Below are 18,388 nucleotides of genomic sequence, written 5' to 3' on the forward strand. Positions count from 1 at the left end.
TGTCTGCTGCACACAGCGAATAATCTAGAGACATTTTAAAGACATTACATGGCTGGGATCCATCTTTAGGGATTCTGAATCAGTGGGTCTGGAGTGGGGCCCAAGCAGGTGAATGGGATGTGCAGCCAGGATGCAAGTACAACCAGCTGCTGTCAGGACTGAGCCCTGAGCCCTGAGCTACTGGAACACAGTCTCGGCCCAGACCTGACAATAATTGCGCTCAGTGGCAGCACCACCCCCTTTCCTCGCTCTACCCAGAGGGAATGACTGGTTCTTTCTTTAAGCAGCATGAGTTAAGATGAGTTCATGAATGCATCACCCAACATTCATAGCAGCCGAATGTGGATTTCAGGCAATGGCATCGCATCAAGATGCACAAATACAGGGAGACCCTAAAATCGAATTCAGGCATCGTTTCTCCCTCTTGATAGGCCAGGAAGTTGAGCCCACATTCATTGTTTAAATGGATACATGAAATATTTTGTTTACTTCTTCAAAAGAGAACTAAGAATTAAATTGCTCTCTACGTATGATTTTGGGGGGGGATGGTAGGAAACTCAGGGAACTTTATTTAAAACAAAACAAAACAAAAAACCTTTCCCATCTCTGCAGAAGAGCTTCCTGTGATATGCAGCGGGAATTCACACCATCAACGTGCTCTTGGCACCCCTAATTCCAGTGTCTTTTTTTTTCCTTCAAGGCAACGTGAGTACTCCTCATTGACTTCGGGTGGCTTCGCTGGTCCTGACAGTCCCTCTTTCGATTACAAACCACCTCCACCTCCTGGTTGGATTATTTCTGACAGCCCGCCAAAGCAGAATGCACCACTAAATTCTCTCTCCAACCTCAACCCAGCAGGAAACTATGTAGCTTTTCTTGGTTAAACCAAAAGTGACATTGGAAAGGGAGAGACAATAAAAGGATTAAAGTTTAACAAGAACAGGCAGCTGGGAAATTGACCTTTTGACCAAACATAATTGATCCTGGTACAGCTTCCCCTTGGAATGTGAAGAAATTCCAGGCCCCCAGAGGGGAAAAAAGCAGAGTGGCACCAGGAGGGAAGTGGCTGGAGAGCATGAAGGAAGGGAAAGGAGGAGCAGAGGAGCAGTTGGCTTGAAGACGGAGGTGCGTCTGTTCGCTGTCATAGCACTCCTGCGCGGCGCCCCGTGTGATGGACGTGCTATTTGGCAGAAATAAGAAAGAACAACTGGAGCCTGTGAAGGCCAAAGTGACAGGTGAGCATTTTGTATAAATGATGGGCTCTTCTTTCATGTTTAGATGTATGCTCTTTTTTTTCTGCTTATTGTAAGTTGTTTTTGGAAAATCTGGAAAACATTATCTGGGAGAAAATGATCCATAATCCAGACACATTCTCTGTGAAAATCTAGGTGTGCTTTTACATATTACAAGTCAGTTTCCAAGGAGAGAGAGTCATTCTCACTATTTCCAGGAGAAAAGTCCTGGGAATACTGTGTTTGGCATATATCCAATGGGGTTATTCTTGAAAATGTGGCCCCTTCCAACTGGGTGCTTGCTGTGTTTATGCAAATACGTGCATCTGAATTAATTTCAAAATGGTATGAGAAGTGGGGGTGAGTTTGCAGCCCTGCAAATGCTCACTGGAAGGTATGCAGAACCTGCTCTGATTTCCTCGCAGGGACCACGGGGGTGACCTGCAGAGCCAGTGAAAGAGCCCCAGAGAGGGAGCCCCAGCAGGAACATTCCTCCGGCGGGCTTTGTGTCTCATTTATTTGTCTGGCTTTCTCCTCTTCTGAGTTGCAACTTGACTTTCTGGCACCATCTTGTTTAGAGTCTACAGGGCAGTGACTGGGTCTGAACTCTTGGGTCCCCGGCTTGGCACTTGCTCAGGGTTCTGAGAACAGCAAGTGGGTCAGCTCAGATTCACAGGCCAGTTCAGCTTTGGAGAGACAGACTGGATGTTTTTCATAAGGAGAGGACAACACTGAGCGTTCTTTGTGAGGAAAGTCAGATTGGAGCTTTTCAGCTGAGAAATTGCCTTGGAAACTGCATAGTGCTCGATAAATGTTCTTAGTATGTATCTAGGGCGTTAACCATATGCTCTGCTTCACCTCTCCCTGCTCTGCCTCACCTGCCACCTCACCTCTCCTGTGTTTTGGGTGCCTATGAATAATCCTCCCATTCACTTACTTGACCAAGGCAAGAGACTTAGATGGAATTTATTTTTTTGAACACTCCCCTCCTCCTCCCCCCGTATGTAGTCCAACTCTGAGTCTTAGCAGTTCTATGTCCTCCAAGTTTCTTACCATCCTGGCTCTTCTTCCTGTCCACACATGTAATCAATATTTTTAAATTGCTAATGAAATGTTTTACTTTTTTTTTTTTAGTCTTTGAAATCTGGTATGTATTTTATACTTATAGCACATCTCAGTTTGAACTAGCCATGTTTATCATTACGTGGGGCTGGTGGCTACCCCATTGGACAGCACAGCTCTAGAATGTTCTTTCCTTATGCCTTTGTGAGGCAAGTACCTTCTCTCCTTCAAGACTCATCCAAGTCACCTCCTCCAGGAAGCAGTCTTCACCCTCCTGCACTCCCCTCACCTCAGGGTGACGTTGTTCCACATAGTCCCCCTGGCTGAGTCTATTGCACTGCCTTTACCACAGATTATTTTCAGTGTCTGTTGGTTCTTCTGTCTCTGTCTCTCCATGGATGGTAAGCAAGGTAAAGACACAGACAATGCCTACTTATCTTGGTATCCTCAGTGCTAGCCCAATCCAGGGATACGATACGCTTTCTGGAAATGACTGCTCGGTAAATGAATGACTGTAGCGAGTGGCATTGGCGCTATGGCCTTGATTCCTTTCCATGGCCATTCTTCCAGCTTTTTGTTTAGACATGCGAACTGGAAACTAAACATTCTTTCTATTAACAGGCAAGATTCCAACATGGCTTCAGGGAATCCTGCTTCGCAATGGGCCTGGGATGCACACAGTGGGGGAGACCAGCTACAACCACTGGTTTGATGGCCTGGCTTTGCTCCACAGCTTCACCATTAGAGATGGTAAAAGCACTCTATTAGTTTGCTATTGCTGTTGTATCAAAGGACCAATAGAAATCTAACGCATGCCACATGTACAATTTTAAATTGACTCAGCCACATTCATAAAAATAAAAAGATACAAATGAAATTAAAGCAATACAAATTAATTTTTTTACAGTTCTGGAAATCGGGAGTGTAAAATGAGTTTCACTGAACTAAAATCAGGTGTTGGCAGGGCTGCTTTCTCTCTGAGGGCTCTAGGAGATACCCATTTTCTTGCCTTAGCTAGCTTCTCGAAGCTGCCTGCAGTGCTTGGGTTGTGTCCCCATCTCCATCTTCAAAGCCAGTTCTCTCTCTCTCTCTCTCTGTCTCTCTGTCTCTCTCTCTCTCTCTCTCTTTCTGCTTCTATAATCACATCTCTTTCTGTGACTCTAACCTTCCTATCTCTCTTTTATAAGGACCTTTGTGATTACTTTGGGCCCACCCAGATAATCCAGAATAATCTTCCTTCTTAAGATTCTTTATCTTAATCACACCCATAAAGTGTCTTTTGCCCTGTCAAGGAACAAATTCACAGGTCCCAGGGATTAGGACATGGACACCTTGGGGAGGTGATCATTCAATCCACTATAAGCATAAACCTCCCTGGAAAGGTGGCCAAGGTGACTCTCTTTCAAAGAGTCCAACTTGCAAAATAATATGTATTCTCAGTAAGGTGGGCAACAGCAGGTAGAAGGCTACAGGCTTTGGAATCAAACACACACCAAATCAAAACAGGGTGAATACAAAACTGAAAAGAACAAAGCTGAATGTATTACTCACCAGGCAAAGGAGAGCCAAGTCACTCATGCAATACGTTCAGCAGCTCTCCCTGCGTGGACACTGAATACAGAGCAGAAAGTAGGAAGTGCCACAAATAAGGCGACATTCTGAGTGCAGGGTACCGGCTCAAGAAGTGGACTGTAAACTCTTTGCTGTGGACCATTGGGCTGGTTAATGTCACAGCAGCATGAGCTGAGTTCTCAAAGAGGTCCAGGGTGGGTTGCATGAGGCTTGAGCAGGCTCAGGAGCACAAGGTGGGCAAATTCACATCCAAGAACTTGAGCTTGGTGAAATTTTTCTTTAATTCCTGTATTCTAGCGTGGGCAATCTGTGGTAACTTCACTTCCCTTGGCCTCATCAGTAAAAAGAGCTTAATTATCCTCCCTGGAGAGCTGTTGTGATGACTAGAAGAATGGATATCTAGCAAGGGCTTGACACCCGGGAGATGCTAAGTGGGTTAAAAAACACCATCGTTGTTGCTGGGTTTGAATCCCAGCTAATATAAGCTATGTGATCTTGGCCAAGTCACTGACCCTCTCTGTGTCTCAGTCTCCCATCCTTAAGTTGGAGATATATTAGTAGCATATCTCATAGAGTTGCTGTGGAATTTAAAGGAATTAGTATGTGTAAGTAGCTTTGTATAATATCTGGCATTAACTATTATTTTTGCATAATTATTATTTCTTTCAAGCCAGTCATCAATTATTTTTTGAGTGCAGACCCTATGCTAGCGACTTGTTCAAACATTTCACAAATGGAGAAACCATGTGTTCAAAAACTTACAGATTTTACCGAGACTCAGCTACAGAGTCGGGGGTTCCATAATTCCCTGACAGCTCTTAAGACTTAATAATCTCCTTTTCTAGGCAGACGTTACCCATGATTCCGGGGGAAACAAATGTTGTTCTGGATGAGGAGCATGAAAGGTGGCTTCCTTTCTGTCAGGCCCTGCTTCACCAGGCTGCTGGGTCCTTCGTCAACATTTCTGGTGCTCATGTGAATGCTGCGTGGAAGGTGTTCTTTGCAGAGGCAGGAATGGAAACTTTAGAGAGGTTGAGTGGCTTATCCAAGGTCATCAAAGTGGGGCTGAGATCTCAATCTGTGGTCCGGAGTTTAAGTTTGCAGCCATCGCCCCCATCCTCACTGTAGCACACACACACACATACAGACACATGCACACCACTGCCTGGGAAACAGCAGCTTGCTTACGTGACCCCTCACGGCTTACCAAGCAGTAGCTCTGGTGTCCTTCCACAGAGACCCCCAGGGACAAGGGAACCAGCAGAAGATGACTGAGCCATGGCTGTCTTATGGAAGCATGGGATAGGTAGGCAAATGACCAAAGTTATCATGTGCTGTTCAGAATTTCTAAAAGCATCTTACAGGTTTTCAAACTAAAAATTCATTGTCAAAGATAAGTAGCTATTTTGTATCCTTTTATGAGGTGGTCAGACAGGTGTGACCACGAGAAGAGACACAGAGAGGCTCAGGAAGACAAAGGTTATTATACTTAGAGGTCCTAGGGAGGGGAGGCTCAGCACGTCATTCGAGGCCGCAGGGGAAAACACCAGGTGGTCAGGAGGCAGACATCGGGAGCAGGGGAAGTGCTTAGGCCGTGGCCTTTATCGAGGTTTCAAGGGAAAGGCAAGACAGGGCAGGGTGAACTGTTTAGGAATGGCTTGTGTGAATAATTTCAGTGGTCTTTGGGCTATAGTGGTGGTCTTTAGTTGCCTGGCACCTAGCCCTGGGATGGTTAAAGCAAAAGACTATTTCCTAAAATTATGTATATTATATAATTTTCTGTATATTTATATATAGAAATATAGAATATATATTCCCTAAAACACAGAGAATTATATATATTATATAATTTTCTATATACTTCTATATATTTCTATACTTATAAATGCTTATATATTATATAATACATATAAATTATATATAATACTATATAATATATGTAATTTTCTGTGTGTATATTTTATATATAATTATATAATATATACACACACATACACACAAGACAGTAGCATGAAAAATTCAGTTCCATTCATAATCTGGAACTGGCTGGAAAAGGGAAAGTATGGAGAGTATACCCAATGACTTACCCTTCCCCTCTCCTGCTCTTGACTTTGGTCATGTGTTGAGGATGCAGGCCCTACCCTGCTTTGCAATGATCAGTTTGCCATTCTCCAGCATAGAGTGGGAGGCCCCAGAGTTTAAGGCTCCTGTTCAAAGTGTTGTATCTTCATCGATTAGCATGGGGCCTGGCCCAGAGGGGCACTCTGAAACTCTTTATGGAGCTGAAAGGACACGGATGAAGTAAAGATTGTTTTGGTAAAAGGAAGCAATACTTTCCCAGCCCACGTCTTCAATACTCACTACAGGAAGTGTTTGCTGGCCATTGGCTTCGTGCCCATTCATACCTCAGCCCTCACTATAGTTCCTGAAGTAGGTACCACTGTTACTATCTTGATTTTACAGATGACAGTCTAAGGCCCAGAGAGGCCAAGGTATTTGTCCAAATGCCCACAGCTAAGAAGTGGTGGTGGTCGTATATAAGCCCAATACTCTCCAAATCCAGAATCCCAAGTCCTAATCATTACGCATTTCTGCCCCATTCCCCCATCCTGCCAGCTACCATCTGCCCCCATCTCCCCAGCCCAGTCCTCTGGAGGCCGCCAGGTTGTCGATGTTGGTGTGGCACAGCCTGGCCTCATCTCTCCTCTAGAACTCTCAGTGGCTTCCCATTGCTTAACAGCAGAAACCAAACATGTTACGTACGACTATATATGATTCAAGGGGGCATGCGCAGGGAAAGCAGAGTTCTTGGATTTGCAGAGAACACAGAGTATTTCTCGAAAGGTGGTTTATGAGCCTCCTGCATTGGAATCCCCTGAAATGCTAATTAAAGCTGCAAGTCCACGCCCACATGCACACACACAGGGCTTGAATGAATCATAATCCTGAAAAATAAAGACAGAGCATCTATGTTTCTAACATGGTTCCAATATGACCCCAAGCACATGAAGTTTGAAAAAAAACCCACGGAGGACCTCCAGCCTGGCTGCCCCGTCCCACCCGAGACCGAACATATCAGGGCACTGCGAGATGGGGCTCAGGCCTCTCTAATAAAAGCACCAGGTGACTGGAATATACGGCCAGCACAGAGAACCTAGGTAGTGCTGACCCAGTACGACTTTGGAGCAAGAAAACAAAAAGACAGAAAAAAGGCTGGTGGTCTTCAGCTGAGGCCAGAAAACTGATGCTTTAAAAAACTAACAAAGATTTGAATAAAAGAGGCAGAGTGTAGCCAGAGAAGCCGGGAGAAGGGTATACAGAAGAGCTCTTTTCTGCAAGTCTAACATGATTTTAAAATAAAACATTTTTATAAAGCAGGTCCAGAGGTGCCTGAACCTCAGAAATATATTCAATAATTTTCTAATAAAAGGAAAAGTTGTTGTCCCGTGAGGATTTGAACATGTGAACTCCAAGAACTAGAGTTGCCAAGATTTACAGAAAAAAGAGCTCTTGAGAATTTAGCCTTTCCAAAGCTTTTTCAATTGGTACAGCTCCAAAGTGGCCTTTTGGAATGTTAGCTTTAAAAATGTGTGTAAATACACATACACATATATTCATATATACATAAGTATATGTTTGTGTTTATGTGTGTGTGTGTATATATATACACACATATTATGTGTGTGTGTGTGTCCATCCCCATCCCCCCCAAACCAGACCCGGTTCTTGAAGATTCCAGGCGGGAGTCTGTTTACTTGTGTTCCTTTATAAGGAATGCGGCTAATCAGACTCTCCCAGGAGCAGGGTGGTAGGGAATGTGGAGTGGCTCCTTCTTTAATCTTAGCCTCAAAGTGAAGTGTCAGCCTTGAGCAATTCCAGAGACACATTTTGTTGTGGCCCCAAGTGCTCCATGCTCTGGGGCTGGTTGTTTATAGGAAATGGGCCACCTGTCCACAACCAGCCTGGGCTGGGTGTTTACATTTCAAGTGAACAGAATTCAACATTTTAAGTAAACCACCACAGGGCCCAAAGCACCTTAGCCAGTGCCTGTGGGTGGTGACCCGCAGAGAGAGTGGCTGGAAAGGAACATGCTACCTCAAGGGGAGACCAGGGTTTTCCTAGAGCAGGTTCTATGTGTGAAGACCAGGGTGTGTAGCCTCACCAATACCTAGGTGATTCCTCCTGCCTCCAGGATTTTGTCGGACAATCCAGAATTGCAGCAGCCATCAGTTATCAATCTGTGACCATGGCCCAAAGCCTTGCCCACTCTATCCTGCATCTCAATGGCATATGTAGCTTTTATTGAGCATCTACTATGTGCTAAGTGCTTTGCAGGCCTTGAATGCCACAGCAACTCTGTAAGAAAGGTATCCTGATCCTGACATCACAGTGGAGGGGACTGATCCTGCATATGACAAAAGGGCAAGTGCATGGCGGGTAGACGATGGAGCAAGGATTCGTGTCCATGTGGAAACTTGAATCTCCTCACCAGGACAGCTCGTGCCTGTCCTGCTCACCCTGATACCCCCCGGTAAAAGCCCCGGGATGGCTGAAACCGACACTCAGGCCTGTAAAGGTGTCAGCCTGGGATGACTCTGCTTCTTCTCTTTCAGGCGAAGTCTATTACAGGAGCAAATACCTGAGGAGTGACACCTACAACGCCAATATCGAGGCAAACAGGATCGTGGTGTCAGAGTTTGGCACAATGGCCTATCCAGACCCCTGCAAAAGCATATTTTCCAAGTAACTGTCCATTTTGAATCCGGTCGTGCTTTTTGATATCCTTGATGGTCAGAACAACCAGTGAGTGTGTGCTCCTCTGACAGGCGTCTTCAGGGTGGACGGAAAGTTCGTGGGACTGGCCTTTGCCTGTATGCCCTATGCATTTCTGGATCACCAGTAGCAAGAGAGGCAAAGAGCGTCTGACAGATTATTAGGTATTCTCCCACATGGCTGGTGGGAACAATTTTGATAGATAATAGGAATTCTCTCTCAAAATTACAAAGGTGTGTTCCCTTCAGCCTAGAGGTATACTTGTTCATGCTGAGATGACAAATGTACAAGGTTGTTCACAGCTGCATGATTTCCTCTCACGAGGAACTGAAAATAACCCGATGCTCGTCCCCAGAGGAGCAGTTAAATACGTACGGTAAAACTACACAAGAAAATACCTTTTTCTCGTGGCAGAAGTAAAAAGGAAAGAGGGTGTTTTCTACGTACCAAATGGAAGAATTTCCAAGATATATTAAGTTAAAAAAAATCAGGGTATAAAAAGAGCAAATAATGTGCTATATTTTGTGTAAAAAGGCAGGAGAAAATCTGGATTTATTTTTGCTTGTATGTGCGTAAAGAACTCTGGAAGGAACCATAAAGGAGGTGGGAAACTGACAAATGGGAGAAAGGACAGGGGAAGATTTTTAGTTGTACACATTTAAAGTCTTCTGGGTTATGATGCATGTGAATATATTACATATTCGACAAATTCAATGGTTGGCCACGGAATCGAGCCTGCCTTCAGTATCTCCTTTCTGATGCTGTTTACATAGAGAAGAGTTATTAAATGTATTAGGGGCAGATGAGCCCAGAGAGGAAAGATTGCATCTGCTTTTCCAGGAACTGCTCGGAGCTCACATTTGCAGATCAAGGAAGAGCCAGGGAGGAAAAGGGAAGGGGAGGGAATGAATTTAAAAACACAACCTTTGAGGCTTTATTGCTGTTGCATCGCTTGCCAGTAAGGGGAGCACTAACCAATGCACAGATCCAGGATGTTTTTTCTGCCTGACTTGAGTTTGCCTTCTGGTCAAATTAGTTATGGGGTTTAGCTCAAAATTAGTTTGCTTTTCTCTTTTAGAAAACTCATCTCCTGGACAAATTTGAGATAACCAGTGTGGACTCACATTCCTGCCAAAAGCAAGGATTTGTTGTTTTGCTAGTCTTTGGGGGCCACTATGGATAAATGTATGATTTCTGTGGAGCTTCTTAAAATTCTTCAGAACAACCCACCAGCTCTTGCTGGCTTTGGCGTAGCAGACCTTTGGGTTTTTGAGGGGCCAGGAGAGCTCAGTTGGTGGTCATGTTGTCCCAGCTGATTGCCGTCACTCCTTAGTTGATTCAATATGATGGCACCTTTGGACACTTGATATCTGAGTCCTCAAGTAACCCCTTGGGACCCAGTACTTTTTCTCCTTAAGCTGAAGGAGAGCATCTTAAGTGGTAGGAAAACTAAAAACACCTCAAAAACAATTTCCCAGTTGTGTAGACACAGCCATTGACCCGTTGGTTTGCTTTCTTCCCCAGAGCTTTCTCCTACCTGTCCCACACCATCCCAGATTTCACAGACAACTGCCTGATTAACATCATGAAGTGTGGACAAGACTTCTATGCGACCACGGAGACCAATTACATCAGGAAAATTGACCCACAGACTCTGGAAACTCTGGAAAAGGTATCAGCAAATCTACACCCAGCGTCAGTTTTTGACTCAAGAGAGGACCCCCTGGCTGAGGCCGTGTGGCCTGCAGGAGCCCTTGCTCTAACGCTGCTGGCTCTGTGCTTCCCCAGAATAGCACTCATACTAGCGTCTAAGCTCCCTGAGGGCTGGGACTGTCTTTTCATCTTTGTGTCTATATTTGCTCCTACAGCTACCATAACAAGTACCACAAATTAGGTGGCTTAAAACAACAGAAATTTATTCTCTCACAGTTCTGGGCACTGAAAGTCTCAAATCAAGGTGTTAGCAAGGCCGTGCTCTCTTTGAAGGAGGACAATGTTTTCTAGTGGAGTAACCTGCCTTGCCTCTTCCACCTTCTGGTGGTAGGCAGCAATCCTTGGTGTTCCTTGACTGATACATGGATACATCACTCCAGTCTCTTCTAAGGATGTGAATCATTGGACTAAGGCCCACCCTAATCTAGCATGAGTTTATTCTAACTAAATTACATCTACAAAGACCCTAAATCCAAATACAGGTACCAGGAGTTAAGACTTCAACATATCTTTCTAGAAGACACACTGTAATCCACAACAGAGTCCATAGTCCTCAGCTCTGAGTGGTAGCTCAGTGAGAGTCCAAATGGCTGCGCTGGACCACCTAGGACTCCAGTGGCCTTACCTTGTATTGACCTGAAGAGGGAGGCATGAAGCAGAGAGCAAGAGTACAGAAATAAATGCCCAAACACATACCTTTCCTGGGCAGAACTAAGTCAACATTTTTGTGAAAATCAATAGACCTACTTTCAGTTTTCTCCAGCTGGCTGTTCAAAGTCTCAGTGTCTTTGGAATACATTTTAATGATCTGTTAAAAGGAGTGCTTTTCTTAGCTGTGAAATTGTGTACAGCTCCTTTTAAGCTAGGTGGCATAGGTCCAACTGATGTACACATTCCACAAAGTTGCAGGGAGGAAATACTAGGAGAGAATGGAGTATTGGCCGACTTTTGGCTGGAGATTGTGCTATTCTGGGGGAGGAAGGGCAGACAGCTGGTTCCCAGGCCTCCCCATTGTTCTACAGTTGTGGCTTGTTCAGAGTGGGGTCACGACTGAGCTTGCTAGTTGAGTTTCACTTTGACCAAATGTTTTTGTAGCCTCTCCATTCCCAGAAGAATCCTATGAGAGAGGCCTGGAGAATTCTGCCTCTGTGGAATGCAAAAGGGGAGGATTTAAATGATTTAAGCAGCATGACACAGAGCAGTGGCCAAGATTAGCACTATGGCTGCCTCTTTGCACAGGCCATTGCTTAGAGCTCTCTGTGGGGAGGTGTCCTGTCTCCACTCTGAGGGCCCCCAGCAGGGCCAGGCTGCAGGCTCCAAAAACCTGCCACAGAAAACACACATGGCTCACTAACCTCCCTGCCACTTATCTGCTGTAGGAGGTCCCCCATGAGGTTAGATCAGGTCTCAGGAGTGAACATTCTCTTTAAAGGTGAAGTCTGCCTTCTTTTCAGATCAGAAAATGTGCAAAAAAATAGCCATTATTTCTCTGAACCTAGAATCAATCAGCTTTTCACAGGGTTTCAACTTCAACTTCTCCCCTTTTTAAAACCAGGTGCCTATTATATTTTGCAGATTGATTATCGCAATTATGTGGCTATAAATCTGGCAACAGCGCATCCTCATTATGATTCGGCTGGCAATGTTCTCAACATGGGCACCTCCATTGTGGACAAGGGGAAGACGAAATACGTGATCTTTAAGATCCCTGCCGCAGTACCAGGTAGGTCATTCTGTGGATGTAATGAGGCACAGACACCAAGGGTGGCTCCCTCTGAAGTCCCTTGATGCCACTGGCTCAATCCTCAATCTGATACTTTCCCTCCCAGATGAATCAGGTGACCCTGAATTCATTTTTCTTCCTTAGGAGAAAAGAGGTGTTGCTGGGCTTCCTTTTGGAAGCAGTAAAGCCCTTTACTCTTCTAAGCTCCTTTCCTGGACATTACGGTTCATTACCTCATTATTTATCCATTGTTCATCCATCTATCCATCCATTCATCTATCATCCCTTTCCTTCCTTCCCTCCTTCTTGTCATTTTTCCAGTCTTCAGACAAACCTTTGCATGTCAGGGCTCTGCCTCCCACTTTCATCCCAGCCCCCGGAAGCCAGGTTCCCAGGGTTGTTCCAGGAGCTCATCCCTGCTGGGATCAACTCCAGATCCCCACCCCACACTCCAGGCCTTCTGGACCTTCTCCACGTAGCACTGAGATCCTGGAGGGAAGCCCAAATCTGTGGGGAAGGAAGGTGGGGCTCCCAGCCTTTGTCCAGGCCCCTCGTTGAAAGCACACCCAGGAGACCAGGCCTGTGTTGGTGGCTGGAGACAGGCATGAGGATAAGGGTGCTTGGCCTGACCTCCTGGTTTGGGAAAACTAGTTTCTATCTGTGATCCCTGCTGTTCCCCCTCCCCCACAGTCCTGTAGAATCTCCTGAGCAAATTACCCGGCTCTGTTAGCAGATGTCAGCAAGCCCCTGATGTCAGAAGGTGCACTGAGTATTCTCATTAAAGCCAATAAAGGGATTTAGGGTCTAGTTTAGGACCCTAAATCCATTCTAGACCCATTCCAGGTCTAGAATGTCAGACCTGGAGATAGTCTAGGCATTTTAGTTTACCACTTCATATTACAGAGAACTGTGAGGCCTAGGGCATCAGGTGACATGCCCCAGGTCACACAGCTTACAGGAGCCACCCCAACATCATGCAAGCAGCTACCTACCCTCTGAGCGCCTGCTCCATGCTGGTGGCTCCCCTGGGATCATGCCCATCTCCTGCCTGCCAACCAGGGTGCTTTTCGCTTCAGTTTGCTTTGTGCTGCATTTGTTTTATGAAAAAGAAGTAACCCGCAACCCACAGCCTCCCTCCCACCAGCCAGCTGTTCACAATGTGCACAGGTGGCCACAAGGAAGGCAGAGATGCTTGCAGACAACTCATTAGACATCAGCCCCAGGCCTGGGAGGGGAGGCCTTTTGGCCTGCGGATGACTCATCCTTGCAGAGGAATAAGAATACCGAACACGTACTGAGCACCTCCCTTGTTTGGGCACGGGGTGAGGTAGTTGGACTGCTCCATCACTGCACTCTGCCTACCTTGACGGTCACAATCTATGTAAAAGCCCATCATCATCGCAGGTACTTAGTCTTGTTCTCAGGTGTTCCAGAAGGGGCAATGCCAGGAGAATTCATGGAAACCCTCTGAAAATCAGGTCTACATTAGAAAAACTCCAGTTTCCCCTTGTCTGTTTCTCTCCTGGGTGTCTCCTTGACACTCTCAACACTTTTGCCACGAGATGGGGGTGGGAGCGGTTTCCCCCACCAACAATTCTCTGTGACAGCTGCTGGTGTCCTATAACTAACCTCAGTTGTAAGGCTGTCAATCCACTCGATAGTGTCACACCCCACAGGTTAGGGGCTCAGCCCCACAAGACTGCTCCTACCCCCTACCGCATTTCAGATGCCAGTCTCAAGTAGTAGGTCCTCGGGTTACTCACCACTTAGGTCTGGATTGGCTCTACATCAGGGGTTCTCACCACCCCTCCTCAGTTTCGATTAATTTGCTAGAGCAGCTCACAGAACTCAGGGAGACACGCTGACCAGTTTATTAAAGGACATGATAAAGGATACAGATGAACAGCCAGATGAAGAGATGCAGAGGGCAGGGTCTGGGAGGTTCCGGCACTCAGGGGCTTCTGTCCCCATGGAGTTGGGGTGTATCACCCTCCCAGTGTGGATGTGTTTGCCCACTGATAAGCTCTCCGAACCCCATACTGTTGGGATTCTAAGGAGGCTTTCTTACGTAAGCATGATCAATTATTAACTCCATTTCCAGCCCTTCTCTCCTCTCTGGCGGATAGCGGGTGGGGCTGAAAAATCCCAAGCTTGTAATCATGACTTGGTCTTTCTGGTGACAGCCCCCATACAGGAGCCATCCAGAGTCCCCTCATTGGAACAAAAGATGCTCCTAGAGCTCTTATCACTTAGGAGTTTACAAAGGTTTTAAGAGCCCTCTGTCAGGGATGGGGTCAATATTAGAATAAGAGCTGTTGTTTCTAGAGCTCTTATCAGTTACAAAATCACATAGGTTTTAGGAGTTTTGTGGCAGAAACTGAGGCAGAGGCCAATATATATATATATTTTTTTTTTCAAATTTCAGTTATTTTTAGTTAAAGAAAAATAGCCTTTTCCAATGGCAACAAAGTGAACTGAAGGTTAGAAGGAAGCGGGGTGTGGGCCTCTCACAAGCTCTTGCTCCAAAACCTAGATTTGAGGAAAGAGGGCCGGCCCTCCTGGGAACTCAGGGGCAACTGGCCAACAGGGGGATGACTTTGGTGGGATGGGGTGGAGCTGCAACCCACCTTGGCCACTCGATTGTTCTGCATGGGCTCTCAGGTGACTTCTACCTGCCAGTCAGTTGACATGATTAACACTATTATTCTTGGGGACACTGAATGAAGGAAAGATGCGTGGAGCCAAGAGAGTGGCTTATTCCGTTGGATTCTGATTCACAATCAGGAAATAGTCTTTATCTGGGGCAACCATAATTTCATTTTTCTTGGAGCGAATTCGAAGGAAGGTGAGGTCATTCTGGGGGTCAATCCCACGCACGGTGCTCCGGGCCTTCAAGACGAAGTTGTGCATGAGGTTGGTGTACTGTGTGGTGGTGGGATTGTCCTTGGTGCTCTTAATAGGGATGCCTTCCGTGTTCACCACGATGATTCCCTGCACTCCTTTCTGGCTCTGAAGTCGCTGCAGTGTCTCCTCCACCTCTGCCATCTCGGACCAATCGCTTAGGTCTGGGTCTCCACCCGGAGGCCAATATATATTGATATTTTTTCTATTAACTCACAATGTCAGATGATGACCCTAAGCAAGCCGCCAAAGCATAAGCCTGGGCCAGCTTGATAGAACCTCAGGCCCCAGCCCGCGTGCTGAGTCCAACTCCACATTTTGTCATGGCACTCAGAGGCTCCACATGCATGTTAAAGTTTGAGAAGCATTGCTCCGCAGCAGGGGTCAACAAACTTTCTGTAAACGATCTGAGAGTCAATATTTGAGGCTTCGCAGACATGTAGTCTCTGTTTTAACTACTCAACAGGGCTTTTGTAGCTCAAAAGCAAAAGCAGCTGTGGACCCTGCATAAAGGCGGGAGCTTGGCTGTGTTTCAAATACAACCTTATCCAAAAGCAGTTGGAGGCTGAGTTGGCCCCCAGGCTGTGGTTGTGGCCCCCAGGCCCAGAGGCCTGACTGTGGGGTTCAGTGTTCTCAGACTGCAGAACCGGGTCTCAGAGAAGGGTGGGCCTGAGCAGGGAGGGCTCTGAGCCTCTGCCCCTGCATCAGCTAGGCAGCAACTCTGTCTACCTTATGTGTCAGCTCTTATTCAAAGGTTCTTTTTAGTGACCAGGTCAGTTTGAGAGGCTCAGCTGCAGGTGATGGTATGGTCAGCCTGGGGCAGCCAGGCCCTGCGCTGTGCCTCAGGCTTGCCTTTCTCTAGACAGGACCAAGGGGAAGAGCCCCTTGAAGCGCACGGAGGTGCTCTGCTCCATCCACTCTCGCTCCCTTCTCAACCCGAGCTACTACCATAGCTTTGGGATCACCGAGAACTACATCGTTTTTCTTGAGCAGCCCTTCAAGTTGGATATTCTCAAGCTGGCAACTGCATACATCCGGGGAGTGAACTGGGCTTCTTGCCTAACTTTCCACAAGGAGGACAAGGTAAGCCCTGGCTGGGGCCTCCAGCCCTGCTGGGCCTGAGGAACCACGACACCGGACAGCCAGAGCAAGGTGTCCTGGGGAGCGGATGCTGAGATGGAGGTCAGCCTGGAGGAGGTTTCTTAGGAAAGGAGGATGTAAGCTACCATACAGTTTCCCCAGAGGTGTCAGCCAACCTTCCAGAGGGCTCTGAAGTTGGGATGGCCCTTCAGAGTGGTGCCAAGTTAGGGCAAGGGTGCCGGGCCTTTACGCCCCCCACCAGTAAGTCAGTGGAGAAGACTGTCCTGAAAGGGTGTGTGACCTTGGACAAGGTAGCCTCACCAACCAAGGCAGTCCCCACTCGCCTCAGTCCTAACCAATATCTGGGCTCCCCCAGCCTCCACTGTCCATTGACAAGGCCTTTTAGTGTCCCCGAAGCCACTGTGTCACATCAGGGATGGGGCCAGAGATTATTCAGACGTGATGATAGAGTGTTCTGCCAGCTGGTACAACAGAAAAGTCTTCAGTGTAGGTGCACCTGGGTGTGCAGGGTATGTATGTGTGTGTCCATGTGTGTCCATGTACATACGATGTCTGGATCTATGTCTTCACATGCACATGTTTGTGTGTGTGTAGATATATGTGCGTATGTACGTGTGTGTGTGGAAGTATAGAAAGCGACATATCAAGTCCCCTTCCCACATCCCATCCTCTCTCCTCTCTCCTCCCTCCTTCTCATCGACTGCCCTCTCCAGAGAGAGCTACCACTACCCATTTGACATCCTTCTGCTCCTCTTTCTATGCATCACACATACTTCTTTATATGCATATACAAATTTGTGTCCCGCCACCTCTTTAAGGCCTATCCTCTCTTCTCAGGGAGGAGAGTGAAGTGTTTGAGGGAACAAAGCAGTTAGGTGGGGCTCCTCCTCTGCTAAGACCTTCCAGTTATTTCCCATCTTCCTTGGAATAAGATCCAAAGGCCTCACTCATTAGCCTGTAAACCCCACACGCCCTCATCCCAACCACTGGCTCCCTGTTCACTCCACCACCTCCTGTATCTCCTCAGACTAGCCCTATACACTCCTGCCTCAGGGCCTTTGCACATTCTGTCCCCTGGAATGTCCTTCCCCACATGGCTTCCTACCTCAATTACTCTAGGTCTCAGCTCAAGTCCCCTGACCCTGAGGCCTTCCTTGATGAACCCATCTATTACAGACCCTTACCCCGGCTTCCTCCATCCTGTCCTGCTTCATTCTCCTCAGTAGTACTCATCATCCTTGACATATTATATATTTGATCTTTGGCTGTTGGACTCGCCCCCTCTGGAATATAAGCTCCAGGAAAGCAGAGGCTTGGCTTTATTTTGTCTCTCTAGTTCCTAAAAAAGTGTCTGACGTGTCGTGTCATAGGCCCTCTACAAATATTTGTAGAATGAATGAGTGGGGGCAAGAGAGCAGCAGGGAAGTCAGCGGAAGTTGGGTTTGCTCCACAGATGAATTCCCCACACACGCTGAGGAGTATCCCACTGGCAGGAGCTCCCAGGCCCTCTGGGCCTCCAATCTGAGGTTCCTGGGTTATCCCCTGGTCCTGGAGGGCAGGGCAGAGAGCCCTGGGAAGGGCTTTGGAATGCATTTCAGAGAGAACTTTCTGCAAGCCCCTGTGGCTGACCCAGGGATTGGAATCCTGGGGAAGAAAAGGCCTAAAATAACTACCCCTGTGCTCACCTCCAATAATGACTCCCACCACCATGCTATCAGAGCTCTCCTCCTCTGCACCCTGCTTAATATTCAAACTTGATTCCGGGTAAGGTGAGAAAGAAGCAAACAAGCAGGGAGGAGGGTGGTTGGGCCAGAGCTGCCAACAGATTGAAACAACTCCCTCCCTTTGGATTAGGCAACTGGGGCTACAGATACGGCTAATTACCACCCAGAGTGATACCGCCGCATGACACCCAGAGTGTGCGCAGCAGCCTCAGGAGCTGATACCCATGTGGGCTCCTTAAGTAGAACCAGGTCACTCAGCCCTCCAGGGCAGGGGTGTTGCTGTGACAACCGCACCCCTGTAGCAGGCTCTGCACTGGAGGTCAGAGAGGGGGACCCAGAAGGGCAGGTGTGGTCTTTGAGTTTAGGGGCTCTGGCTGTGCACACACTCTGGTCAGGCTCTGGTTGGAGCCTGGGGTGGCCTAGAGTTTTGGCACCTGGCCAGTTATCTCCAGCTTGGCCATTTCCGGGGAGCTGGCATGTTGCTGCCCACCCGGAATCATAGCTGGGGGAAGGAGGGGAAACAGTGCACCCTCTGGGGCCTCCCCCAAACACTGCGCTCCTGGTGACGCAGCAGCCCTGTCCCCCAA

General features: G+C 47.1%; 1 protein-coding gene and 1 pseudogene across 1 annotated transcript in view; one reads left to right on the forward strand and one right to left on the reverse strand.

Moving 5' to 3' along the window:
* Positions 1-863: 863 nt before the first annotated feature.
* Positions 864-18,388, forward strand: part of BCO1 (beta-carotene oxygenase 1) — a 31,558-nt gene continuing 14,033 nt past the window's right edge. The window contains exons 1-6 of the mRNA XM_045191756.3: positions 864-1,235; positions 2,916-3,044; positions 8,480-8,609; positions 10,164-10,311; positions 11,928-12,075; positions 15,839-16,059. Of these exons, the coding sequence (XP_045047691.2) occupies positions 1,172-1,235; positions 2,916-3,044; positions 8,480-8,609; positions 10,164-10,311; positions 11,928-12,075; positions 15,839-16,059 (840 nt within the window). The 5' untranslated portion in view covers positions 864-1,171. The remainder of the gene's footprint in view (positions 1,236-2,915; positions 3,045-8,479; positions 8,610-10,163; positions 10,312-11,927; positions 12,076-15,838; positions 16,060-18,388) is intronic.
* LOC112300658 (dynein light chain roadblock-type 1 pseudogene) lies at positions 14,689-15,169 on the reverse strand (annotated as a pseudogene).

Source organism: Desmodus rotundus, chromosome 12 (genome assembly GCF_022682495.2).
Source record: "Desmodus rotundus isolate HL8 chromosome 12, HLdesRot8A.1, whole genome shotgun sequence".
Taxonomy (NCBI): Eukaryota; Metazoa; Chordata; class Mammalia; order Chiroptera; family Phyllostomidae; genus Desmodus; species Desmodus rotundus.